General features: G+C 42.4%; 2 protein-coding genes across 2 annotated transcripts; one reads left to right on the top strand and one right to left on the bottom strand.

Annotated features, from left to right (window-relative positions):
- Positions 1 to 81: 81 nt before the first annotated feature.
- Positions 82 to 22,506, top strand: svilc (supervillin c). Its single transcript, XM_079367152.1, has 34 exons — positions 82 to 132; positions 431 to 654; positions 2,867 to 3,366; positions 4,287 to 4,442; positions 4,554 to 4,718; positions 5,111 to 5,148; positions 6,449 to 6,510; positions 8,386 to 8,531; positions 8,801 to 9,032; positions 9,471 to 10,018; positions 10,159 to 10,285; positions 11,603 to 11,650; positions 11,773 to 11,835; positions 13,331 to 13,405; positions 13,508 to 13,610; positions 13,701 to 13,733; positions 13,822 to 14,020; positions 14,290 to 14,456; positions 14,550 to 14,663; positions 14,748 to 14,884; positions 16,305 to 16,452; positions 16,613 to 16,758; positions 16,848 to 17,023; positions 17,992 to 18,136; positions 18,224 to 18,530; positions 18,630 to 18,775; positions 19,424 to 19,526; positions 19,615 to 19,819; positions 19,916 to 20,049; positions 20,149 to 20,304; positions 20,833 to 20,976; positions 21,058 to 21,161; positions 21,635 to 21,790; positions 22,000 to 22,506. Exons 3-34 carry the CDS (start codon positions 3,089 to 3,091, stop codon positions 22,087 to 22,089), a joined length of 4,851 nt encoding a protein of 1,616 aa, XP_079223278.1. The 5' UTR covers positions 82 to 132; positions 431 to 654; positions 2,867 to 3,088; the 3' UTR covers positions 22,090 to 22,506.
- On the bottom strand, positions 22,202 to 27,823 carry tmem98 (transmembrane protein 98). The gene is made up of 7 exons (XM_079367153.1): positions 27,716 to 27,823; positions 25,795 to 26,041; positions 25,207 to 25,338; positions 25,061 to 25,094; positions 24,860 to 24,975; positions 24,712 to 24,771; positions 22,202 to 24,350 (listed from the first exon to the last, which is right to left on the bottom strand). The coding sequence occupies exons 2-7, from the start codon at positions 25,923 to 25,925 to the stop codon at positions 24,149 to 24,151; spliced, it is 675 nt and encodes a 224-aa protein (XP_079223279.1). The 5' UTR covers positions 25,926 to 26,041; positions 27,716 to 27,823; the 3' UTR covers positions 22,202 to 24,148.
- Positions 27,824 to 27,959: the final 136 nt, after the last annotated feature.

Here is a 27,959-nt window from a genome sequence, read left to right as displayed (position 1 = left end):
TCCTATTGACTCCTACTGTTAAAATGTTTTTCCCTCATCTTTAGTGTTTTTGATCAGTGAAGGTTTTTTTTGTCTTTACATTAGTTATAAAGGAGCTTCACCGACTGACATAAGTCGGTGGAAATGCAACAGGTAAAATTTTTACGGTGTTTGTTTTCTGTGATGAAATATCTACTACTCATAACCTTCCTTTTATTATTTGATTGTATATGTGTATGTATATATATATATAAACCAGTGTACACAGCATGTTCTGGCTGAGTATACTATTATGTCTTCTAAATGAGCTTTAGGCCATTGGGCCACACCTTTACAGTCGGTGTGGGTTGAAATTTGATTGGTACACATTTCCATTTAATCAAAACAAAAAGCACATACAAAGGAAAGGGAACTTAGAGTTATGATGAAGTTTTATCTCTCGAGACTGTAGCTCGGGTAGAACAGCGTCTCTCTCTGCTGCTTCCTGGACTGAAGAAGGGGCTCCCCAGTCCCCACGGATTGTCTATCTATTTATACTCCCCGCTTAATTCGGCGCGTCGTCCTCAACTGCCAGTGTGACTACATTTGGTGCGACAGTCCGCGTGGGGTGGGACCGCCAGTCTGGAGGAGGACTGCGGGAACTTTCATGTCCACTTCACGCAGTTTACAGTCCATGTAAGTACACAATCAACTTTATTTTACACTCTTTGTCTTTATTTGAAAGTTAAATAATCCAACCTAACGTTTACCGGCGCCAAATAGTAAATATTTTATCACCAGTCACTTATTACGGGCACTCATCTGCTGACCAGCTGAAAACTCGGGCTTCACATTGAACATGGAGGTCATGGTGTTTAGTTACAGTAACCTACAGAGTTTAATGCTGTATTGTCCAGAAATTATTCAAAACTGATCTCGGCAGTTTTTTTTAGATGCCACAACAGGGTTTAAACACGGATTACGCATGCACAAAGCTGCAGGAACTTTAATTGTTTATGTATGTTTTCATTACTTCATTTGAGTTTAATGTGAATTTCTGTAGATAGGCTTGGTCTGAAACATTGTCAACTATTTTTAAAGCCCAAACTTTTCATTGGGCCCTTTGTGTGTGTGTATGACAATTTGTTTAAATTAGAGAAGACATGGCTATAAAATATATGTTCCCACATTTCCCTCTTATCTGTTTGAAATGTTTAGAGATCAAGTAAATGCATGCGGGTACCTCAAATGCAGCTGCTGGTGCCTGTTGAGCTCATCCTTATTTCCCTCCTGCACAATGCAGGGCTGCTAAACACGCATACACCGTGGAACAGTGTTACAATTGTCATTTGTGTTCATGTATTCATTTTTAGATTTGAAGGAAATAATTCAGACTTTAATCTGGAATATTGGACCTTCTTAGAAACCTTTAGTGCAGGTTGGCCAGCCTGCAGAGGAGTAGTTAGAGTTTTAGAACATGAGGAAACTACTAATCAGTTGGTACATTCGTCCAAATACAGTTTTACAGCAGTGTGTATAGAATTAATTTGTATTTTTTTCTCTTTAATCTCTAAACACTTGTGGAGGACTTGAATTTATGTCCTCTGATTAGCACTTGATCTGTTAAACCCTCCTGGACATTTTTATTCCACTTCCTGAGTAGGTAAAGAGGCTCCTGTGTGCTCATCCAGCAGCTATATTTCTGAGCTAGTGTTAACCACTTGTTGCTGGATTAGAAGCTTATGAGTCTGAATGAGCCTGGATTGTATTCTCCCCTCTGAACGACAAATCCTCCAGCTTGTCACTTAACTTTTTTTTTTTTGCTCTTTAAGCAAGTGTGGCCAATATCTGCTCTTCCTCGTGTTCCACCAGCAACAGAGGAGCGTGGTGTCAGCGGGACTGTGAGTGTTTGTGGCTTGCTCTCTCTTCTGTTCTGGGTGGCTGAATGTTTCTGATCAAAGCACCTGCACATATGTTCTGATGTGCAAACACAAAAACCAAGCCTGCTGAAGTTGTTGTCTCATGTCAGGGATCACTGAGACTACGATTCTCTGAAGTCTTATCTTTTCTGATCTAAACTCAAAGTGTGAATAGTTCTGCGTTCCAGTGCAGCAGACCTGCTCCTGGGATGTTTTAATCTCATCCATATCTGTTTCCGGCACTTTAAGAGATGAAATCAACTTTAAAGTGGCATCTTCCCTTTGTGACCTGTGTTGCCGACAGCCACTTTCGGCCTCTGCGGCACTAAGTCCACGGCTCATGTCTCTTTGTTCTGCCTCCATTGTGCTTCCTGTAGTAGGAATGCTGACAGCCACAGTTTTGGATAGAGCACAGACGCACATGCAAACACACTTATGTTTGTACCTATTTGTCAGCTCACACAGTCACTCAGTTGTGAACCGAGCTGATGGCTACTTGCTGTTTTTAAATGCAAATCCTGTCATATCAGTTCTATATTTAAATGCAGTTTACAGCTGCCTCTGGCTTTGTTTGTGTTGTTTATTACATCCAGGCAACCTTAGCAAACGGGGACTGTTTCGATCAGATCTTAGTGTATTTAAAGAAATTGTGAAACAGATTTTAAAATTGACGGATGACGTGCTTCGTCTTAACAGTCACGCAGGCGGTGCAGTTAGTTAGATAGAGTTTGATAAAGGAAATCGTGACAGTGGAAAAGAGCAGCAGGTCTGCAGACTCAGTGCCACCAATGCCTGGACCTCGAGAGGATTTGGGCTGCTGAGGTGTTGAGTTTCAGTGCAAGGGGAGATTCCTGCATGGCACTGAAGGCTGGTGAGGGTCATCTTACATCGACTCAAACCGGAGAAAGGAGACTCGAATGCATGATGCACTTTTTGAGGAGTGAGTTAATATTCTGTGTATTATACCTGTGGGCTGCTTTCTTTTTCAGGGCAATGTTGTCTCACCTACCAAGGAACCAACTACTCTGCAACCACTAAAAAGTGGACTGCCTGCAAAGACTTCAGCTCCAATGGATCTGAACTTGACCTGAAGAAAGTTTTTCGAGTGTTTTTCCTCATTTAAAAAGTGGATGAAGAACAACATACCTGCCGTGTGTTCCTGAATGTTCCACATTTATTCAAGAGTAATCGATTGAGTCTTTCTGAGGAAGATGGACACAACAGAGATTCCGGTACTAGAGCCCAGATCGGAGAGGATTGCTCGCTATAAAGCCGAGAGGAGGCGAGAACTGGCTGAACGCTTCGGGAACCTGGAGGAGCTTCCTTCCAAGTGGGTTAGGAGAGATGGGAAGGAGGTCCCAGACCCGTCTCCACGAGCCCACAGAGGGACCCTGAACTCAGACGGCGTCAGCGAAAGAGTCAACGGCAGGAAACGAGGAGTGACAAATGGACTAGAAGTGGACAGTGCAGAGTCTAACCACTTAAGAAGGTGAGTCATGTCTGCAGTGTTGTTAACCTGAATTTAGGAGAACCATGCAAGTATTCACTCCGGGCTTCAATTATATCCCACAATGCTATGTGAACTCATCTCTTACTGGCAAAGATGAGTGTTTTCTTTTAAGCGACTTTTGGATGCTCGGTGTCATAAAAATGTGTGATTTAATCGATTTATATGGCTTCATTAGAGAGACAGGACAGTTTGGATAGAGCCGGAAATCAGGGAGAGAGAGAGAGAGAGAGAGAGAGAGTGGGGAGCAACATGCGTGTAACCACAGGCTGGACACGAACCCCTGGCAACAAATCCAGCCCATCTAGTATCCAGAGCAACTTGGGGTCCTTGAGTCCCAAAGTTGCTCTGCAGCCTTTGTAACTAAATTATACTTAAAGCCACTGTGGGAAGCAGAGTGCATCATCTTATTTGTTTTCTGATTCTGTCTTGTACATGCATATACTGTAAGTAGTGTTTTATTGTGAACAATATTCTGATGTCCACGTTGAACAGTCAAATATCTCGATCAACTTGAAATCTTTCCTTGGCACTTCAGGCCAGCATAAAGGCCCCCACTGATGATCTTGTTTGCTTTTTTTTTTTACTGAATTCCATCTGTTGCATGACAAGTTCAGTAAGTTTAAGTATGAGTTTGTTCATAGTTCTAAATCAGAGGCCTGACATTTTCCCTCATGTGGTTTGAGACGGTCTTAGAAGCTGATTTGCCATCTTGACAAAAAAAAAAGAAAAGAGCTCAAACTTTGCACCTATCACAATCAGAGCTGCACGTTCATTCAGAAGCACTCGATGAAAAAAGGTTCAAGGTTTTAAAACTGTTTTTCAAGTTGGTGCCTCACCCCCTCGCCCCTCCCAACCTCCTGCATCATCACCTCCCTTCCCATCACTCCCACCCCCTCCAGGCAGGGTTCCCAGGACTCTGCCAGCATGCTGAGTGGGGAGGGTTGCCTTGTTCCTCTTGGACCCAAAGCCCCGCAGCTCCACACTCGCGTGTCGGTGGGCCAGTTAAGGAGCACCCTCCTGCAGCAGACGGGGAGCGAAGCACAGCCTGAGAAAGTGTATGATCACCTGCATGTGTGTGATCCAGCTGTGTACCTCTCTGATAGTATCCTCCCTCGCCTCACAACCTATTCTCATTCTCCCTTCCGCTCTGTTTGTGTGGACACTAGTTGCCCAGATGTTGGGCATACCACGTCCTCTCTGGATTTGGCGTCTGAAGGGGGCCGGAGACGCAGCCGGCGCTACCTCCCCGGTGGGTCAAGCAGCAACCGCAAGACCAGCGAGCGTTTCAGGACGCAGCCGATCACAGCCATTGAGATGGAGGAGAGTGGAGGGTAAACGCTGTGTGCTGTGGTGTCATACATGAGGCACTTTTTTTTACCTTGAGAAGTTGCTGACATGTTTTTAGAATAGTGTTTGACTCGAACATTTTTTGAATTTTTGTTTTTTGCATAGGAGGCTTTCAAGTTGCCGACATTTGTTTTTCCTCTTCATAAAAGACAAAGTCATCCCTCATGAATTGCATGTGTTTACCTTCCTTCGTCATCTCCACAGTGCTGCTTTACCCAGCATGCAAATAGGACACAGAATCTTGATAGCTGGGAGCACAAAGACGTGTACTGTGAGCTGAGAGAAGGATCAAATGATGCACAGGAACGGGGACTTAGGTTGACATCACCTCCGTGTTTGTATTCGTGTGATCTCACACTTCTGGTCTCTGTTTCAGGCTGGTGGACGCAGAGGAGGAGGAGGAGAACTGTAAAGGTAAATGACTTGGACACAATGAGAAGGAGGGCTCAACATGATAACCTTTATAAAAAGATATCAAAAGGCAACAGAGAGAACATTCATACTCAAAATGATTGCCTCCTAAACAAACATTTGGATCCAATTTGCACAGTTGCCTTTATAATGTTATTAAATAGCATATGAAATCAGTCAGTTTATAATTCCACGCTCACGATGTTTGATGTACTCATTGATGACAGCTTTACGCCTCTTAAGAAACATACAAGCGGTCATGTTAACCGACCTCTTACCCTCGCCGTAAAAAGACTCGGGTTCTAAGAATGTACATCAGAGCTGTGCAGAAACATTTGTCAATCTAGATTTTATTGCTGTTTGAACATGCTTGTACATTTTTCTGTACCTACTGCTCCCTATTTTACTGCTGATTAACTCCACAAATACAATTTGAGTATTGGGTTTAAGACCAGAATACCAATGGCTCACAGCCACAGACGCAGAGTTGACCTTCTTTCTGTTGGACAGGCAGGTGACAAACACCAGCAGTTAGCTTGTCCTAGCATGCTAAATCCTCCCCATTTCCATTACAACACAAACGTACTATTCTAAGTTAGCTTGAAGTGAAGGTGCAAGCAGTAAACCTACATGCAGCCTGCAGTGGATGTGCACTGCACACGATGAGCCAAGAAGGAAGGGGCTCCTTTTTCAAAGCTGTGTATACAAGCGTGGCTACTGACTCCACCTTTAACGTAGTGTACCACTTAAATTAGACAACTTCTATATTTATCTTACAACATGTAAAAGTCTTACTTTCAAAATATGACTGAAGAGCATGTTCTATTTTCAGTTCTACTGTGTTCAATTTTTAAAACGCATAGTAAAAACTAGCTCCTCATGCATAAAGCTAGTAAATTTGGATTGGTGTTTAGTCGAGTGATTCCGAACCTCCACCAAGGCACCATGCATCCACAAGGTCAAGAGATAAATCTGGGATCATTAAATGATTAATATGGGAGGGAGAATCCAACTTTGACAAATGTTTAGACTTTTATTTTCATCTCTGGATATTTGTATCAATTTCAAAAGTTACTGAATCGGAGAAAATAACAAACACCCTGTGTGAATCTAGAGCGCCACAAAGGGATCCAAAACACAGCCTTGTATAATTGTGTGTTAATAGGATTGTCCTGTGTCCTGTTAGATCCTCTGTTGATATGAAATGCCTCATTATTATTGAGAAGTACTTTGTTGGAAGAAACTGTGAACATGGTTATTTGTAAATCCTGCTGACGTGCTGATTTATTTCTTTTCCTTACAGCTGACGTGAAAACAGATGACAGAGCCAAAATGAGCGTAGCAGCCAAGATGTCTTTGTTTAAAGTGAGTCTATGTTAGGCTGAGCTATGAAACAGGATCCTTATTGCTGTTCATGACCTGCGTCTTTTATTTGGTCTTCTGTTTGTCCTACCGTCGCCTGAAACGCTCGATTCTGTGTTCAAACTATAGAATGAAGTCTATTGATATTCCCCGCGTGAAACTGAAAGTGACAGCTTGATACCTTATGTTTACTCATGACAAATAAACTGTTATCCGGGTGTCAGATGTCAGAGTAACTCATCCAACCAGAATTGCTCCCATTAGTCACTCCATGACCAGTAAAAGTCTGGCATTCAAAACATACATAAAATAATATGTAAATTAATGAGGAGTTCCCTGTCTGTTGATTGGTTAATTTAACAGCTGTAGATCTTTACAGCTGTGCTAATCTGAACTCTTTATATATTGTTTTATTGTCATCCAAAGCAATGAATCGAACATATATTTGTACAGTTGCAGTTCTGTCCTTTTCATTTTGTTTCTCTTAAAAAGTAGATTTTTTTTTTTCTCAGCCCCTTTCATGACCCTTATAGTTAAAACATCCAACCGTATTTCTTCACTCCACTCTCCTGTTTTTAATCTGTGGGCCCTGTTTTTGTTTTTTTTTTCCTTAGAGCCTGGCAACTACCAATAAAACAGGGCGGACTACATGCAAACCTGATCTCAATGTTCTAATAAAGGCAGAGTAAACCTCCCCTGTGTTAATAGGCAGGCTTTATAATAGTCAGTATGGAATCAGGCTGGAGCTCCTCTCAATGAGTATCTCTCTTGTTTCTCTCAGTTTTTTCCCCTCTTTTCCTCGGTTGTATTCATTGAGGGAACTTTTAAAAAAAAATCTTTTGCAGGGTACAGTTTATAAAACTCCACTAGCTCCACAAATCACCCTAACTGCCATCAAGTGCTAACTAATAAGGGAGGGGAAAGTGTCCTCTACTTCCTGATTTAGTTGCTCAAGGGACGTACTTGTATTTAGAGTTTTAGTTATTGTGGACGAGCATACTTTCCTGCATGTCATTCCCTTCTCTCTCTCTCTCTCTCTCTCTCTCTCTCTCTCTCTCTCTCTCTCTCTCTCTCTCTCTCTCTCTCTCAAAAAGACCCAAAATGAACGTTTTAGTACAGTTTTTGTTTTTCTCTACCGTAAAAATAGTTGACATTGTAGTAGACTGAACTGTAGTATATTGAACAGCTAAGGAGAACGAGCTTGGTCACCTCAGCTGCTCACCTGTCAGTCTTATGTTGAGCCAGTGCTGAGCCCGCAGACCGCAAACCTGATCTTGTTGAGGGTTACGAATGGCCAAACAGGTGCTGCCCCTGGATCCATGCTTCAGTGTGTCTGCACTTATTAAAAGAAGGACTACGTTTATAGTGCTGTTAACACTATAAACCCTCTAAGTTAGTCGTTTTGTCTCTACAGAAGATGAAATCAAGGTGTCGATTCTCTCTTCAGCTGCGACGTTCCTTCATTTCACCTTATGCTTGGTGTGCTCCATCAGGTGAAAATGTGGCAGCCACTGTTTAATCATTAGCACCCATCGTGGTTGTGTTATAATAAGCCTGCTGCTGCGTGGAGGCAGGCGGAGGTAACTGAAGCCGGCAGAGCTCTGGTTTCACTGTGACCTGTTGAGCTGCCATTTCTATCTGCTTTATTCACCCGCCATACGACCCGCCTCCGCTCCCTCCATCTGTCCATACAAATAGAACAGGAGACATCAGGAGAGGGACTTTTCCCTGCCGTTTTTGTGCTCTCCTCGATTACTTATTTAGGCGGTTGACAGAGGCTGCTATTTGACCTGTAACGTGGGGGTCTCACCTGTATAAAAAAGACCACCGACGGACGTCGTGTTTTGATATTAACATGTTATTCGCCTCCTCTTTTAGGAGCTGGAGAAGTCTGCTGCCCCAGAGGCCTCGGCCTTTCTGAAGCCCCGCACTGGCAGCGTGGGTCACGAGCGCAGGGTGCGCCGTGGCAAAGATCATCGCTTTCTAACTCAGCCAATCACCTGTGAGGAAATGGTGGCAATCAGGTGGGGGAGCCGAGAGACTCTAGTGAGGGAGATCATAGCAGCAGTGGAAGTAATACTCATTAAGCAGCATATCTAATTCCCTTTTGGTCACATCCTGAGCAGGTTTTTGCACAATATGTTAACGGTAATAAAAAACCAACATTTAACTACATCAACTCATCTTGATAGCGAGGTTAATGTTGTTCCAAAAAAATAGAATAAAACGGAACTCGCCGACATTTTCCTGTAATCATAAACTTGTTGAAACATCATGCCGCTATGCTTCCCAGCAGTGCCCCTAAACCAGTCCCACCAGTGGAGTCTGAGTCCGTTCAGGCTGAGGCCATGGAGGACGGTGATGAGAGCTGCAAACTGAGCATGAGTGAGAAGCTGGCCCTCTTCAACAAGCTGGCCCTGCCGGGGAGACAGGCGGGCGGCCCCGACGATGGGCCCCCCGAGAGACGGAGGCAGAAAGGGGCTCGGTACCGCACGCAGCCCATCACAGTGGAGGAGGTCAGCCTGGTGAGGAGATGAGCAGAAACGTTCTAGTCAAATTAAATCACACGTGGCCTACAATGATAACCTTGGCGTGTTTGACCGAAACAGCACCAGAACTTAAATCTGTATTTCTCACTCAGCCTCAGGTGCTCTTTCTACTGTGTGATAACCATCTAACAGATCTACATATGTTTGGATAAGCTAGTAGACCACCTGAGCTCCAGTCATAGATGTCTCATCTGTTTTTTTTACTCCTCAGGTTAAAGATTGGACACCAAATAAAAGCAGATACTTATTTTGAGCCATAGATGAATATTAGTACGGCTGTGATTAACAAACTGCAGCCTCATGTCTATTACCAGACCACAGCCATTCTGATATTCTGTGTAATAGCACTGATTCTTTGGGATATCGCTAAAATAGCATTGTGACTTTATGGCCTTGTTCCCTGTCCTTGCTCAGCTCCAGAAAGGCCCTGTCCAGCTTCCTGTATTCAGCTTGACTCCTCATCTGCACGACAGACAGCAGGCCTCGTCTGTCAACCTTAAACCCAGTGAGCTTCGCCTCTCCCAGCCGAGACTGGACCCTGGTCCTGCGCACTCGGACCTCAGCAGCCCCACTCAGGAAGGCCTGCAGCGCTACGCATCAGAGCCAGGCCTGAGAGGAATCCTGAAGAAGAGCTGCAGGACAGAGGCTGGTCGAACAGAGGCTCCTTTCACACATGAACAAAACGGTGGATGTGTTGAAGAGGCAGGAACACGAGGCAGCATGGAGTGCACAGAGCTGCAGGAGGTTCCTGTACCACCACGGAGAGAAAGAAGAGGGGCTTCAGGCGTAGAGACCGCTGCACCGTGGAGGCAGAGGGCTCGAAACAGGAGGGAAACCGTCGCTTGTACACCGATCAGAGTGTCGTCAGAGCAGGACGGTCCTGAGGAGGAGCAGCCCTGCCAGAGCGGGGCTCAGGAGGTTTCTACTGTGGGACACAACTCCGATTCAAATGGCAGCATTCAGTAAGTCTCCAGTGTGTTGTGGTAATGCGTTAGGGGCCTATTAACTTTTTAAAGGACGCTAAAAGGAACTTCCTGTGGTTTAAATTCTTGTTTTGTGATGCATTCGATGGTTTATGTAGTATGTGTGATGTGTCCCAAAGGCATGAAATTGAGAAGGAGAGTGATGGAAATGCAAATGAAGAAACCACAGCGCTGGGGCACGTTCAGGTGACAGAGGGAGACGACAGCGTGAAAATGCAGGAGATGACAGACAGCAGCAGGTGTAAGGTAAGAAACAATGAATACATCACACTGTCAGGTTATCACATCTTCAAAATAAGCAGCTTCTCTTTGCTCTTTGAAGTAACAACTCTCTGTAATTGCCAGAGCTTTGATCCTTCATAATTTCCAATTCTGTTTGGAGCCTGCCGGCGTCCGACTCTAAATAGAGAGGGCGAGGGTTTAACGGTCAGTCGAGGGTTAACAGGGCAGCAGAAGAAGATATGAATTACATTTTGTATCTGCAAGGGAACTGTTTAACTGCATTAGACTCTTGTGTGATGAACAGCTTCAGATATATGAGCAGGATCGTCCGTTCCATTTATAAAAAAGAAAAAAAAATCTCCAGTCCAAGTTTGTCATTTCAGTACTTTACTGTGAAGTAATGTGATAAAAAATATACAAAACCACAAATAAATGAAATGTAAAGCACTGACCAGGTTGCAACCGTCGCGCCACAGCTTCAAGCCAGAAGGAAAAGAACGAAGCCAGGACTGACAGTATCTTGTGAACTTCAACCAATCAGCAGCCGAGTTGATTGCAATCTTAACTGGCTTCAACGCTCAGGGCTATTGTTGTCATTACAGATAACACAATAAGCAAAGAGCGAACACTTAACCCTCCCCGTATTGATTGTGTAAGTCAGACTGCAGTCGTGCCTTACACTAAAAAAGAGAAACCTGTAAAATGTGATTGGCTATTCAGCCGTGTTGAAGAATCTCACATGAACATTTTGCCAACTAGAGATTTGCTGCTGTACTTTATATTAGGTGAGCGTAATGCAGGTCAAACACTTGTAACTTCAAATGTGCACATGCCCAAGTGTTCTTGAATCAGCATATTGATCTAAAGGATCTGGAAGAGGAGTGTGGTGGCCTGAGAGAGAGAGAGGTTGTTGGGTTCACTCGGGCTGCCATCCTTAAATCCAGAAGTAGAAGAGGTTGTAGTTGGATACATTGCCGCATTTGTCGTTCCATTGAAACCAGATACGCTGCATCTCTTAGCAACAGTGCTGCGGGTTTGTTAGGCGCTAAGTGTCTTGAATTGAGATCAGACGTACCAGCTCGTGTTTATGTACTGAGATGGCTTCGAAAACACGAGGAATGTAAACACAGATTATTGGATGGTCAAACGTTTCATCCTTCATTTCTATTGTTTGACCTCAGCTGAGCCTCAGTGGCAGTACATGTGTTCCAAAATGTGTGTGTCGTCTTTCCTTTTCTTGTCATTTTTCATTTCAAATGGACACTTCTTCAACTATTTTAATATGTTTTGCTGTTATTTTTATGATCTTAACCTCTGTTTGTCCCTTACTGCCCTCTGTAGGAGGAGACACAAAGTGCTCATGTGGAGAGTGACAGCGCTCAGTGCTGGGTAAGTCTTAAACTCGTGCCATGAAATGCACAACTGTCCATTAAATATCTCCATAACTAATTTGACAACAGCTTTAGCCGGCCCGTCTCTCTCTCTCTTTTCTAACTCCTCTTCTCTCGCAGGAACCCGTCTTTGCCTCTGTCTTTTCTAGCAGTACATCCCAATATATCATGTGTTTCAACCAGGTAATAGTCTGAGCCGCTGCATGGCAGGTTTAACCGCTGCTGCTTTTTGGTTTGCAGTGATCTGTATGCAGTGAAAAGTTTCACAGATGACGTGTACAGATTGACTAACAAGTATTGTTCTGTAGAAGTGATCACAGCACAAAGTCTTAATGTTATGTCCGTTAATAGTGTTTCTCTTACGCTTGTCAGTCTTTTGTTCTTGTGGTTTCTTCAAGTCTTTCATTGACCTTTTTAAAACTTGAACGCGTCGGTCCCTTTAATTAACTGTGACAAAGTAAGAGGAACTAAAAAGAGAGAGACATCTGTGTTATCAGTAACAGCATTTGATTAGAAACACGGGGGATGTCATTTTGGAAGTCAAATGGCATGCCCCATGTTGATTTATTTTTTATCACATAGAAGAAAAATAAACTGTATGAAATGTATTTTTCGTGTTCCTTTGTTTGTCTGAAGGCTGTTGTTAACTGGTAGGTTGCTGAAATTATAACTACAAAGACCAAAGCCTGAAGTTATCACACAAATCCTGTTCATGGATCCAGAAAATTATTGATGCCATTATAGATTTTTCAATACCCTTTTTATCTGCCCAATACTGATTCTGATACCTAAACTTTAGAACAATCTGATATTAAGTACCCTAGTTTTGAAGTACAGTTCTCTTTTGAACCTCTTTTTGAAAGGCTTTTTTTTTGGATGGAAACTTACTCTTCCTTAAAGAACAAATAGCTTTATTTAATTTGTTTGATTTTTTATTTTTTTACCCTGGTTACAGTCACAAGCTTCCTGTTGTACTGGTCTGAGTGAGTGACATGCCCCCTGCACACACATTGATGATTTTTCAGGGATATTTATAATCTTGGTCTTGTCTCTGCCTTGCCCTGTATTAGTCTTGTTCTTGACTTGATCTCGATCCCTTCATGTCTTGGTCTTGGAGCACTCGGTTAGTGTGGTCTTGACTATATGGGTACTATTAGAAATATACTGTACTTAATATTGATTGAAGAACACTGATTGCTGACCTAATGCTAACTTCGACTTACATTACGAGGTGAACTAAAACCATCCTGTTATCTGAAAGCTGATGACTTTTTGGGAATTGGTGTACCAACAAACTATTTTAGTTGATATCAGAAGTTCCTTTAATGATGCATTCAGGCACCCTTTGTAAACATTTTTTTATTCTCAGCTATATTTTTCTCCCAAAATCATGTTTCCACAAGACATCATCTTAAAATCAGACATGCAGTGTCATGCTAGAATATCGTTGAGTGAATTAACAGAATTTCATTCATTCAAGCTTTATTTGAAGCATGCATTTAAATGGTTGACATGTCCCTTAATCTTTTTGTACCTCAAACTGAAATGGTCTCCTATGTCTGACAATGTTGGCAAACAGTGGACCCTGCTTGTTGTTTCCCAATGAGTCCGACTTATAAAACTTTTTTCTGCGTCATATGTTTTCCCCTGGTCACGAATGCTTTTTTCCCCCTCTCAGACAAGTCTTTCCTTTGAGGCACAGGAAGTCTCCTCTCCTACCAAGAACCCGATCCAGCCCCAGTGGAGACAGAAGGTGACAGAGGCTGGTATTACTTTTAAATCTTTCTTTGGTTTTGTTATTGAATTTTATAGATGCTCACCTTTAGCTAACTTTAACACAGCTTCTTCTGTACAGGCTAATGGAGCTGAGGATGAACTCCAGGTGGACAAACCCAGAGAAGTGAACGCCTGTAGCAACGCGAGGCCTCCCATAGATACCTCATTATTCACAGATGGAGGTTAGACAAGGATCTTTACATGATAATAATGTTGATGATCACTGTTTCTTTTTGTTTCTGTCTAAACTGTCTCGTCTGTTTGCCTGGCAGAGACCTCCATGCAGAAATTGGTGCAGTTTGAAGGTAAAATCAAGTCGAGACTCGAGAACATCAAGGTGCTCAAGTCTGCAGTATTTTGAATTTATGTTACGTTTCCTGTCCCTCTTATCAGCTCCTCAGACCTCACAGTCCCCTGAGTCTCCACCCCAAGTGAAGGAGCAGACCTCTGTTGACGAATCAAATACTTATGATGCCGGTTTTTACGGGAATCAGTCACCTCCATCTGCCTGCGCCGTCCTGCCATGTGGTGATGCTTCTGCTCCAGAGAGTGAGCAAGACCTGGACGTCCTGTGCCAGACCAACACGCCTATGTGAGCCTTTTATTACCACAGATTCTAGCCTGTGTATTAGCCTGTGCCGTAAAGTGTTTTTATTTTACATTTGTATTCACAAACAGCATCCAGTTATTATTATTTTTCCAATACATAACTTTAAATGCTTCAGTTACAATTGATCAATAATACTCGTTCTTTTACTTAATTATCGTTTAAAGCGCAGGACTTTGCCTTGAGCGTATATTTTGTAAGTCCTCCGTCAGCACTGACTCTGTTAAACCATGTGTTGTGTATCTTCTGCGCAGGCTGACTTCAGCAGTAGCGGAGCACCGGCGTTCGGTGCGTCCATCGCGTCGGACCCAGGGCTCCAGAAATCCTCTGAGGGCTTTGGCTGCGAGGGAGGACGTCAGGCAGGACTACATGGGAGAGAGAGCCAACAGCACTTCTGATGAGAGGATAGAGGCAGAGAACAGTCAGTGGGACTATTTTTCTGTTACTAATGTCCTTTCTTTTGCTTTGTCTTTATAGTTTAGCTTTCTTTTTCTTTTGTTTTAATTCCACAAAGGGTCCAAAAACTCCGATTCCCATCTGGACAGACCAAAAGACCTCTCTTCCTCCGATGCTGTGACTAGGAAGTCTTATCCTCCCTTCAGCAGCCTGATGCTCATCCACATCAAAGGTCTGAAAAGATTTGAGTTTATCTGGTTTATTTAAAGACGTCTTTGTGTCCAGGTCTTTATGTAACTGGTGCCTGTGGGGACAGGTAGGCGGCAGGTCCAGGTGCGTCTGGTGGAGCCCTTGGTGCATTCACTGAACAGTGGAGACTGCTTCCTGCTGGTCTCTCCAGAGCATTGCATCCTGTGGAGTGGAGAGTTTGCCAATGAACAAGAGAAAGCCAAGGTACCACAGAGAACAACTGTATAACATTTAATACTTCCTTTTCCAGAATAGCAGGTTGTTGGCATGAAATTACAGGGTGCCACGGTATACTATTTTTACAGAGTATAGAAGAAATTAATTACATACAACGCTTTAAGCTGAGTTTAGAGAAAGTTACCATGGTGATCTAGCCAATTTAAAAGGCAGCCGGCTAAGTGACACAAAAACTACAGTATGACTTTAGGCTCAGCAGATCGCTCGCTCTGAAGTCCGCCATACATGATTTCAGGTCTATTTTTGAGTTACATGACTCATTTTGAAGTTGGGCTAAATTTGAGCCCAATTACCCCGTGTCAGTCGTGCAGTGTGCACTGATGCACGATGGCCGATCACCATTCAAACAGCTGCTCCCAATCAGTCGGGTACATTTCTGTCATGTTTAATATGCATCTCCTTTGACTGCACCCAGTCGCACAGTGTGAAAGGAGCCACAAGCTCATTCCCTGACTCTCTGACCTTTCCTCCTGTTTTTACCCACTCAAACTGACTAATAGCGTCTGAGATCACCATGGCAACCTCCTCCTATCATGAAAGAAATAGGCCTGTGGCAGAAATAACCACAGACCTCAAGTTGACAGGGAATAGGATTTAGCTACTAGTTGACTTGTGTTTATTGGTGATGCAGATTGTGTGTGTCTGCGTTTTTGAGGGAGCGAGAGAGAGAGAGAGACATTTTTGCCTTTTGTGTAGCCCAGTTGAGCCGTGCATATGAAACAACTGAAATCAACCTCCTTCTGTGAAAGTTGTATATGTAAAATTGTAAATGCTCCCCCCTTATTTAACTTGTACAGTTTAAGTACATCAATTCTGAGCTCTGGCTGCGTATCGGATGTGATTTATTCGTACAGCACGAGTCTACAGTCTGTTCCGACCTTGTCTACAATCGTACAGTACCTCCAATCTTTCTACCTGGTACACTTTCTCAGGGAAACAAATTAAACAGGAGAAAGGTGAATTCTACGTCAACATTAACAAAAATGACATGCTACCTAAATAAACTTAAAAGTTATGGAAACTAAATAGACAACAAATGCTTTGGGGAAAACACAATTTGCATAAGTAAAGAAAATCTAAATATAAACTAATATATATATATATATATACATACATATACATATACATATAAACTAATGCAACTAAATAATCCAAAATATATCAAAATATTTTTTTAAAGTTTCTATAACAACCAAAACAAAATAACTAATGATCCAAAAAAGTGTGTCAGAAGCTGTGCAGGGCTAAAGTAAGAGATCTAAGATTGGTTGTTATTATTATTAATTATGAACACAACATGCCTAATGTTACGATAGTTTCAATATTTTATAGTTGAATACAAAAACATTCGCCTTTTCTGCAGCTGTATATATATTTTACCTTCCAGGGTTCTGAGCTGGCATCCATCATCCAGAGTCAGGGAGATCTCGGCTGTCAGGCCTCCCAGATCGTCTGTCTGGACGAGGGGCTGAACTGTGACAGCAGCCTGGCCGCAGACTTCTGGAGCCTTCTTGGAGGACGGACACAATACAGAGGTCAGAGGTCTATGCATCCACTTTCAGGGCGACTTTTTCATTCATCTGATCTTTATGAAAAAAAAAATATATATATACACAGGCAAAGGATGGATAACACAACACCCACTTTATGCATAAAGGTTTTTGTGTTCAAATGTAGCATCTTCTTTCCCCACAGGAGCCAGTGCAGAAGAGGAGGATGAGCTCTTCGAAAGAGGCATAGCAGATTCTAACTGTGTGTACAGACTGGTGGAAAACAGACTGGTGCCCCATGAACAGGCCTGGGCTTCCATCCCAAGCGTGTCCCTGCTGGGCTCCGAGGAGGTCTGAAAACTCATCCGGATTCTCACTGCTTTGTTGTTCTGGTTTTGGCTAATATGTTGTTTCTAATTCGATGAGTTGTGTGTGTGCAGGCCCTGGTGTTTGATTTTGGCAGCGAGGTGTACCTGTGGACTGGGCAGAATGTTTCCCTCAGCCGGATGAACGTCGCTCTCCAGCTGACTCACCAAGTGTGGGTCGGAGCGTATGACTACAGCAACTGTAGAGTCAATCCACTGGATCCCACACAAAGTAACCCTGGCATACCGCTGTGAGTTCTCTCAGCAGAGTGAAGCTTTTAGTCCATACTTCACAAAGAAAAATAACAGCACATCAGTATCAGGACTCATCACTGTAACATTGGAATACATAGATAACATTTTGGTACACACAATAAAAGCAGGGGATGTAATTCCACACTGAAAACACAGGATATATTATGAGTTCACTTTGCATGCAGCAGAACTTCCCAAGTCAGCTGAACATATTTTTATTACACACTGTTAAACCAATGCAAATGCCTTGTAACTCCATAATACACGGAGGAACCATGGCATACAGTATCGTGTTCACAAGACATGCTGTGAAATCCCAAGCTCTACATGCTGACAGGCTGCAGCTGGCAAAAGACAACTGCGCACATTCAACAATTGGACAAAGATTTTTGCAGCACACGGTACAAAAGTCTTCCCAAGGTTTCTTTTACCCGGGACCTGGCTGCAGGGATTTGCTCCCATGCAGGAACATGACCATAAGAGCGTTTCAGAAACATGTTATGTAATATGTGCGCAAGAAACAGTAAGGGTGCTCACCAAACGATTTGAAAAAGTTTAAATTCCATGAAGTTAATGAACTCAGATAACTGATAATCCAACCTCAAATACAACAAACAGCTGTCCACATACTTTTGGTCACATACTGTAGAATAACCGAATCACAATCCAAACTGATTGTGATTCGGTTTCCTTGTATTTGTAAACTAAGTAGGTTTACAAATACAAGGAATTTGTCTCTGTGTTTGGTTACATGGAAATAAAAGAATGAGAAATGGAAAACAAATCAATTTAAGTACAATCCAGAAAACTTTAATTTTCATGTTTTTGGATTCCCTGCTACTGGATGGACTGAATGATTTGTGTCAGGAAGTGTGTGTATATATATATATATATATATACACACACACACACACACACTTTTAAGTAGGTCTATGTGTCCCCTCACCTCTCGCTCTTGCCACAGGAGGGGGGAGGGGCGTCCCAGCTGGGCCTTGTTCGGCTGCGTGTCAGAGCACAATGAGACGGCTCTGTTCAAGGAAAAGTTCCTGGACTGGACTTTTAAGAGCACAGGCCGAGAGGAGGCTACTTCTGTGAACAACGAGATGCAGGTTTATCTCATAAAGCAAATTCACACTGCAGCTCACAAAATACCACCAAGGAATGTAACGGTTATCACGGCTATATTTTCTTAACAGCCTGTCACAGTTCCATCTTACCCATCGTCAGACCTCCTGAGCGCATGCGACGCCAAAGCTCTGGTGTCAGGTGAGTCACTACAAGAAGATAGCTTGGTCCATAACGTGTTGGCTGGCTTTGACGTCCAGAGGGGGCACGGGGTGATCACGCTGGAGGAGGGACTTCAGATGGAGCTGAAAACCATTTCTGTGGACAGCTGGCATGTCCAAGAGTTTGATGACAGTGAAACCCCCATAGAGAGCACGGGACAGCTTCATGAAGGAGACTCCTACGTCATCCGCTGGACGTACAACATCAACACTGTCGGTCAGCCACATTGACAAGAGATTTAACGATAAATGTTCCCCAAAAAATGAAGTTATAAAATAATTAACTTTCCCTCTGGGTTTTTTTTTTCTGCTGCAGCGAAGATGAACGGTTCTGATGAGTGTGACAGAGGGGAAAAGGAAAACACTGCCTTGTTCCTCTGGAGGGGCTGTCACTCAAGTGTAAGTGGGCGGGACACGGCAGCTTTCCTGTCCATTGGAATGAATAACCAGGAAGAGTCACAGGTAAAACCTTTTATGACGATATCCATCTATACTGAACGAGAAACAAAAGTATAACACTGTGCACTTTATTGTAATTCTGTTTTAGTGCTTGAAAAGTTTGACAGATGCAAAAAAAACCTGACAGGAGAATTCTTGGGATTTCTTTTGTTTAGATATTCAATAAATAATTCTAAATGAAAGAAAGCAGCATGAGTTCATACTGTATGTTGGATGGTGGGTTGCAAATCGGGAAGAGAGAAGAGAGAGTGGGGGATGACACGCGGGGAAAGGAGCTACTGGTTGGATTTGAACCCGTGCGGCCCGCTTCTACAACACTAGAAATGCAGCCTAACTGATGAAAACACTGTAGTGGTAGCTGTTTGTTCCTGTCCAGTTTGAAAGAGTCGCTGTTTGAGTTTTAAGGCTATTACTTGTGGTTGTGACAACCAAGAAGGTGCAAAATGTTCCAAGTCAGGAGGAATTGAAGAGAATTGAAACTCTGGAAAAAAACAAGAATCCTGACGGAATATCAAATGGCTGAAAAGTATGATTTAAGTCTTGTTTTTCACTGCAAATGCCACAAATGTTTATTTATACTCCTGCTGTATAAATCAGATACATTTTAGTGCTTCTCTACTAAAGTGATGTTTGCCGTTTTTTTTTCCAAAGGTGGTAGTTCCTCAGGGAAAAGAACCTCCCCGTTTCCTGCAGCTTTTCCATGGAGGCCTGGTCATTCACAAACACAAGAGAGAGGAGGTGTCCACGAAAACAGGTGAGGAAGGCTTCAAATATTTCCCATTCCTGTTTTTTCTTTTTTTCAATTTGTTTAAGAAAGCGTTCTCCTCTGTCTCTTTTTGCAGAGTGGCGTTTGTTCTGTGTGCGTGGAGAGCTCCCAGAGGAGGCCTCTTTGTTAGAAGTGGACTGCTGTTGTTCAAGTCTAAGGTCCAGGGGCTCTGTTGTGCTGCTCAACAGCCAGCAGGGGGTGCTGTATCTCTGGACTGGCTGTAAAGCTCATGTCAGCACCAGAGAGGTCGGCAAGCGAGCGGTGGAGCGTCTAACTGAAATGTAAGGCACATACAATGGAGTAAGAAGAAAATGTAGACATCAGAGACAATTTTAACATTATGGAATAATTATGGAATAATTAAATTTTTTCATCAGGTGTCCACCTGAGCTGGGTCTTAGCAAAAGCAGCCCTGTGAAGGTGCAGGTGGTGGAGGAAGGTTCAGAGCCTGCAGACTTCTGGACAGCACTGGGACAGATGGACAGAAAAGCATACGACTGCATGCTGCAAGGTAGAAGACTGCTTTAGCTTTTTTCATTCTCTCTGCACAGACAAAAAGAAGAAAAAAAAAATGTAAGTTAAACTTATTGCATGTCTTCTTTTGTGTCAGATCCAGGAAAGTATAACTTCACACCTCGCCTCTTCCACCTGAGCGCCACCTTAGGGAGTTTACAGGCTAAAGAACTGCAGAGTCCGACGAGGCTGCCAGGGCTCGTGGCGGCGATGCCTTTCACCCAGGAGAGCCTGTCCGCTGTAGCACAGCCAGGTGAGAGCACAGCCAACTGTTCACATCACACAACAGACGGATATTCTCAAGTGAACCATGATTCGACTCCTAAAGAGTGTCTTTTGAAAACAAGATAAAAACAAAAACACGAAAACATCAATCAGCCTGAAGCATTCTTTGATTTGTCTTTTCTTTAATGCCCTCTGGACGGCGCTATCCCGCCCCTCCAAGGAGAACCAACACATGGTTCACGTCTTTTATCCCTTCTGTGAATGTTGAACAATTTTCGATTTACTGTATGGAGTGCTACTTAACACTTAAGTAACCTGTAAAAGCCATTTATTTATATAAGATTCATTTATGTAGTTATGTATTGAATATGTTTCTGGTTTTGCATTTATTAATTTCTAGATTTGCTCGCTCTTCTTCTTCTCATTTGGTGACCTATTCGTCTGTTGAATTGTTGTTACTATCATGTGTGTCCCTTTTTTCCTCCTACAAACACCTAAACTTATGAATCTAATGATCTTATTTACCTTCACTCTATCTTTCTTGTCCTTCTACCAGCCTTGTTCCTTCTCGACAACCGTCTAGAGGTCTACCTGTGGCAGAGGGGTCAGCCCGAGCAGACAGAGAGCTCAGCCTCAGCCTGGAGCTGCTGGCACAACGAGCGGAGGTGTGCTATGCAAACGGCTCTGCAGTACTGCAAAGGTAAGAGGACCCAGTTCAAAAGAAAGGACTCCGAATGTAAACAGTGGGCAGTAGTTGATTATTTTTCTCTTGTTGTTCAAGAGATGAATCCGAGACGCCCTCCCCAGGCCTACCTCATCTTGGAGGGGGCAGAACCTCTTACCTTCACCAACGTGTTCCCTCGTTGGGAGAGGAGCCACCCGCAGGTATAAACACCAATGAGTTCTAAGATCCAAGTTTGGATTTAGAATCACAGCCAGCATTCATCCTGCCCCTTTGAATAAATTTTTATATCACAAGATATAGCCCGGGACATTGGGCATGTGATTTTTTTTTCTCCAAATATCAAAAGATATGTAAAGGCATAATTTATTTTCTTTGATTTTTAGTTTTTACCTTTGCTATTATGGTAAAAAGTTTGGAATTGCCTGCCACGTTTATTTAATGTCTGCCCTTCATATACTTGATAAAGAATCTATCCGGCTTACAGCTTTAAAAATCTGATCTATTAGAATCATATTTAAAAGGGAAAGAGGCAACAAGGGGTAAAAAAAAAAAAAAACTCAAGCAAATTGACAAAACACAACAAATATTTCTAGTCTTTTGTCCAGTCATTAACTTCCGTCTCGTTTACAGTAATATTCACATCTCTGTTTCTTTCTGTATTTGTTGCTGTCAGGGTGACGCAGGGACGGTGAAGCTGACCTTGGTGCAGGACGCCCTGGCCCAGCTCATGAAGACCCAGTACCCCCTGGATGAGCTGCTGCGGAGCCCCTTACCTGATGGAGTGGATCCCCAGCACCTGGAGGTCTACCTGTCTGATCAAGACTTCCAGGTAAACTGACGGAGCAGCATGTAGTGACGTCTTTCAACCAGCAGCCTGCAGTGTTCACCATGAGAAATAGATACTGTCATGTTTTTAATAAGATGATAAATCCTGAGAGAAGGTTCAGTCAAACTTAAGAATTCACTTTTCATTCAAAAATTTTTTTTTCTTTTCTACAAATATTCTGTCATAAATAAATCACAACAATTATGTTTCAGACTATTTTGGAAATGAAGAGAGATGAATACCTCTCCCTGCCGAGCTGTAAGCAAATAGATCTGAAGAAAAGCAAAGGGCTGCTTTGCTAGACAAGCGGAGGCTGACTGACACTCGTGCAACGAGGATTCCTCCTCCGCAGAGAAAGGAAGATGGCAGGGGGCTATTAGTACCACGTTGCTGCACGAATGACTCCTCACGTCGTAAAAAGAGGAAAGGAATTCACTTTTATTTATGTCAAATTAGTACAAGTGTGTGGACTTCTTATCAGATGTGGATTTCTCCGTAGCTATTGTTCAGAGCAACAACAGAATACATTTTCCGATGAAACTTCATTTTATCTGTACAAATCAATAAGAATTATAAAGAGAAAGATGTGTGGGAGTGAGGGAAGGACATCAGTAACAAACTGTTGGATAAGCATGAGAAAACATAGGAGTGCTTGCAAAAAAAAGGTCAGTGCTAATAAACAATGTAAACGAATAAAATAAAATAAAAGGCTAACCACTTTCTAAATGTTTCCTCCTCAATCAATACCTCTTAATCAGACATCTCTGCGTGCTTATGGAGGTTTTGGGTCCCCCTTCTTATTGTCTTAAATTGAGTGCATTTGACTCAATAACTTTTAATTCGCAGCGTTGTGTCACTGGCTGTACTAACGTTTCAATTTCCTAGCGTTGTGTCACCAAAGCTTTGTGCCATGTGAATTGAAGCCTAAACCCATGTGCTTATTGTGGCTCTGGGTAATGCCTTATTAAGACTCTTCTGGGATTCACTATTAGCTATGCATGGACGAGCAGGTACACATGCTCTAATAACATCCCTCTGGCCAAAACCGACACGCTAATTCTGCTTCACCTTCCTCAACACACTTTGCAAAACCTCCTCATGATGCAGTCTGATACATGGGGTCTACGGGGACACTATATTTCTTCATAGTGTGTAAAGGCTCAATATTCCAGACAGAATAAACAACATTACTTTACTGAGTAACACCATTAGAAGCTGTATCAAATTCTTCAGGATGCTCTCAGTGACAAAGCTAACATGCAGATGTCTAGCAGAAACAGCGTTTATCGTTGAAATGTTCATGTGTTAGCATGCTATCACAAGCTAATAATCCATAAATGCAAAGAGCAGGCTGATGAATGTCCCCGTACAAACAAAAGTAGGCCTATTGGATTTTTATCAATTAACCTGTACTATGTGATTATGATTGCAACATTAAGAACGTTCTGCCCCAGGGGTACATGAATATCACTGCCAGATTCTATTGAGACACTAAAACCCACAAATATGAATCTGCTCATGGAGCCTGAAGAACAGTTACGTGATCACAGAGGTCAATAGGGAACATCCACGTAGGACCAGTGGTGTACGCCCAGAGTCTTGCATCAATTGATCTGGTGGGGGTTTGTGATATTTCAGTGGAGGAGATACTAATGTCTATGCAGCAATGGCACATATGGGCATAACTCAACTGGAAAAACGTTTACTCGACTGCTGATGTGGCTCAAAAGAATGCTATCTGTGCCTGAAAACTCCCGGATCAGTGATTCCTAACTAAGAGCAACTGCGGGATGTTTTTAAGCATCCACAGGTCATGCTGATAACACAGGCTGGAATCATGTCAGGTTGGTTTTCTAATAGTCAACTGAATTGGAGCCCTTTTGGGTTCACTGGCTAACTGATTTTTTTTTTTTCCTTTCTCAGAATGGATTAGCTGACTAAGCCTCCATGTGACGGCGAGATTGGATTTAGGCCCACCGCTGGGCGATGGTGCACTTTGGAAGAAATTTATGAAAGCCCCTCACTTGCAGGCAGCTTACACCTTCAACAGATCAACTATTTAAAGATCTGCTCGAAGGTTACATAAAAAATACACCGCCTTTATCAGAACATCTTTACAGATGTGAAAGCTAGAAAGCACTTTGTGAAATATGATAAAATATAAAAATCTAGGACTTTTTTTTTGGGTCCTGCACAGCCTATTTGCTTGATGTTGAGTTAGGGAAACGTGCTTTTTCAGCACCATCTTGCAGAATATGTGCCTGTTTATTGTAAATAGCAGCAGCTCAAGGATAGATTGGACATATTTTTTTATGGCCTACTGCTGCTTTTGTGTGTTTGTAATTAATATTTGTGTTGGCACTAGATGGCATGCTCTTTCTGCACATCAGCTCCAGGTATGCTACGATCCGGTTCGGAGGCCAGGGCTGCTTCACGCAAAACCACCATGTGATCTTCAGCAGCGTGGAGCGACTGGTCGATCCAGTCCATACTGCCGGACATGTGACAGGCGTTGCGGGTGACAAGCACCAGGTGGCTGACTGAAAGGAGGAGAGCTGTGGCCCTGAGGAGAAAGAAAAGGAGAATTTATTGCACAGTCTTCTGCAGGTTGAAAAGCTTTTATTTTCGAAGGAAAGGCTTTTTACGACTAAGAACTTTAATTTCAATTCAGTTCATGATGAAAAGCAAATAACTTTGAGTTATACGGTTCTCCTGAAAGCACACATTTGCTACCACACTTTAGCATTTGTTTTGCTCTCTCTCTCTCTTTCAATTGTATTACATTATGGAAAAGTCAAGCAAAGCATTTGCTCTTTCCAGCTCTTATAGGCACCTAATCAATTACATTAGTAGGTCCTTGCATTAACAAATCACAGTCATACAAAAAGGCTGCTTTAAAATGAAGAGGCAATAAATGAGATTACCTGGCATCAAGGAGGATTGGGTCCAGAGGAGGGTACATAGATCTGACAACATCGTCCACCCTGAGGAAAGAGGCAACGAAGATATGAGGAGGTAGGTAGGTCAGTAATGTGATCATGTTCATTTTTTCTGAAGCAAACAGTGCGTTACCTCGGGCTGATCCGTTTGGCTACAGTGATGATGTCACTCAGGCTGGCTGGTGCTTTGACCTTTGCCCCTGAGCCCATAGTCATGGCAACCAGCTTTTCGGTCAAAGTGTGGCAGATCTGTTCAAGGAAGTAAGATATTTTATAGTTTCTGCTGATTGGTGTAAATAAATGTATATAGACTAAAATGGTAAACTACTGTTACCTTTAGAATAGAAATGCAGTGAGAGACCAATCCCCTGTTTCGTAAAAAACAAACAAGATCGCAGAATTGGATTTGATTTATGACAGTAACTACGTAGAGTTAATACAATTCTGATATCATGCAACATATAAACCAGTAAGACTTACGAGGCGTCCTCTATCCAGTCCTCGTTCTCTAAGATGGCCTCGATGTGGGGGTTGGTGATGACCACATCGTCCAGCTCCAGATCTGACAGCTCACTCTGGGTCTCCATAGCTCCGATCAGATCCACTGTGGGCCTGAAATACACACAGAAAAGGATTATTAACCAGAATCCAAATGGCACATGAAGTCACAATTGTTTTACTCTACCTGGTGGTGAAGTTTTTTTGGGGGGTGGAACATGCATTATTAAAGCAGGTTCTTTTTTTAAATACAAACCGTGAAAGCACCCTGCTTTAGATCAAATTGTAAACTACATCATGGGGTGATGATGCACTAAGAACATAATTGTTAATAGTTAAGGTGGATTTACTCCAGCTGAGATTTAAATGCACAAACATGCTCCCTATTACTTTTAAAGTGACTTCTATAGCTAAGATATTCTAAAAGAAAAACACGGTAAATATTTGGGCAGTTTGGAGAAACCTGCAATAAAAGTCCCAAATAATCCTTTAAAAAAACAAAAAGATTATCATGATCTTATATAGTAGATAGACTGATCAAGGTTAAAATACTTGTTTTGATTTACTGACTTGGAGTCGAAGTGGTGCAGCAGGTCATGAGGGTGGCAGTAGCGATGTCTGCACACTACCACCAGGGCAACGAAGGAGGCCAGAAAGATGGTGGCCAACACCCCTATAGCCACGATTACCACCGTCTCCATGGCGACTTGGGTTCCCACAGGAGCTGCAGGCAGCAACACGTTTTGGGGGTGGGGGGGGGGGGGGAAACAATCAGGGTCGGCCAATTGTCCGAGCTAAGTTATGGATGGGTGCTCATCTGTTGAGGAGAAAATAATTGGTGGTTTCAGTGGGATTGTGGGAGACCAAACAGGAGAATAATGACATGATCGCCACACTTCACGACAATTTTGCATGAACATTTCCATTTTTGTTGGACTACAATACAGAGAACACAATCAGCAGTGGTTTTTGTCTGTGTCTAAATGTGGCACACCTACGACATGCACATAAAAATGACCTTTATCTGAGTACATAAAAAGCTGAAGTGCATTTGCCCTTTGTTTGTGCTTCTTACAGTGAAGTGACATGACAACAAACAGTTTGCTGTAAAGTGACTTTTGCTACATAAAGGGGGAGACGACAACCACCAATGAACAACAAATTATTTATTCTATTGAAGCTTACCAAACAAACTACAAAGTCGATAAGTGAAGGCAAAACTGTATGAAAGAAATCCTGCTTGTACTCACAATATGTCCAATCTCCCAGTTGAAACCTCAACGAAACAAGCCCAACATTCTAATGAGCTTTGACCTCCTCCCTGCAGGTGTTTTTAGTCCCAGCTGAAGTATTCCTGGATTATTTAACGTTTGATTCAGGCATCATTTTCCCGCATTTAGCTTTCTTCTGAAAGTGTGAAGTAAAAGCTGCCCTTCAGCCCGGTCTGGTCACTCATTAACCTGTACTGCCCCACCTGATCTTATGTGTGTTTGTGTGGATGTGTGTAATCTCTCTGGAGGGAAGCTGCCATTGGCTCTTTTGGTACACTATGATTTATTTGTTATTATACAGCATAGTTACCGTTTTATATAAGTACAAATAACCTCAGCAGCATGCAGCTGAACTTTCAACATTACAACATTGTGTAAACCTACATTTTTGCCTGGATGATTGTGTGAGAGTCTGCTGTGGAATGCTGTAATTCTTTAATCTGATTAATTTGTGTTACACTCGCTGTATCATACAGGGCTTTCTCCTGTCTCTCTCCTGCCCCAAAGCTTATATTACTGCTACTCTTTCCAAAGTCTTGTCTGAATAGCCTTAAAAAAACATTTTAATTTTGATTTTAGCATTTTAATTAAACACAAACACTAATATTTCGAACATTCCTGAGGGCTGTCAGCAATCAATCCCATACCCCCCCCCCCCCCCAAAAAAAAAAGTCAGATTTCCTCTTTGTTCTTTTTTTTAAATAAATTAATAATAATAATAATGATAATAATTCTGAGTTAAAGACTAGTCCATCTCAACAGAACAACATTTCCTGTAATGCTTAAAATGTTGTTTCATTATGACTTGAGAACAGCTGTCTGGGCAGAGTGTCTGATACACAAAACACTTGATGCATGAATATAAGATCTGAATGTAACTACATGATTTAAAAGTTGGTCTAGGTCTCAGTTTTAGGGATCATGGGTAACATTAAAAGTCCGCGTTTTCTTATTATAGAAACAAAACAACAACTTTCAATAATAAATCCATCCCAGTTGGCTTAATAAATTCAATTGATAGAACAGCAGAAACAAACGTCGCGCAATCACACTCATTACAGAAAAGTTTTCTGTATCGGTGTTTAACAAATGCAGACGCAACATCCCCGTTATAGAAGATAAGATATACATTTCTCTTAGGTCTACAGAGGATTTTTAATACTACGGGTTTTTTGTTTGCGCAAGAACACATCAAAACAAATACATTTCCAGTTACTTACCTCAACATTTTGTCCCTTAAGTTGGATTCTTTTTAGGACTCTAACAAAAAACTTTTCTACCCTGCACCATGCACGCGGAGACGGCACCGACATCTCCAAATCTGTGAGACTGTGAACGCGCACAACTGCAGCGAATGATAACGCACGAGCTTGGGGGGTACTCGATGAACATACCTTTCTGCGCGCGCACCCTGACGGGCTTGCGATACCGTAACTTTGCAAACGCGCTTAATCACAAAATAAC

Source organism: Symphodus melops (genome assembly GCF_947650265.1).
Source record: "Symphodus melops genome assembly, chromosome: 17".
NCBI classification, from domain to species: Eukaryota; Metazoa; Chordata; class Actinopteri; order Labriformes; family Labridae; genus Symphodus; species Symphodus melops.
Note: the sequence above shows the minus strand (reverse complement) of the source record. Positions and strands in the feature narration are given on the sequence as shown.

Bases quoted from the DNA above. Each gene is read 5' to 3' on its own strand.
- tmem98 (XM_079367153.1), bottom strand. From the start codon at position 25,925: ATGGAGACGGTGGTAATCGTGGCTATAGGGGTGTTGGCCACCATCTTT. The intron at 25,339-25,794 runs GTCAGTAAATCA...TGTGTATTTCAG, and splicing joins CTGCACCACTTCGACTCCAA to GCCCACAGTGGATCTGATCG. The intron at 25,095-25,206 runs GTAAGTCTTACT...TTTACGAAACAG, and splicing joins GACTGGATAGAGGACGCCTC to GGGATTGGTCTCTCACTGCA.
- svilc (XM_079367152.1), top strand. From the start codon at position 3,089: ATGGACACAACAGAGATTCCGGTACTAGAGCCCAGATCGGAGAGGATT. The intron at 20,050-20,148 runs GTAGAAGACTGC...CTTTTGTGTCAG, and splicing joins ATACGACTGCATGCTGCAAG to ATCCAGGAAAGTATAACTTC. The intron at 21,791-21,999 runs GTAAACTGACGG...ATTATGTTTCAG, and splicing joins TGTCTGATCAAGACTTCCAG to ACTATTTTGGAAATGAAGAG.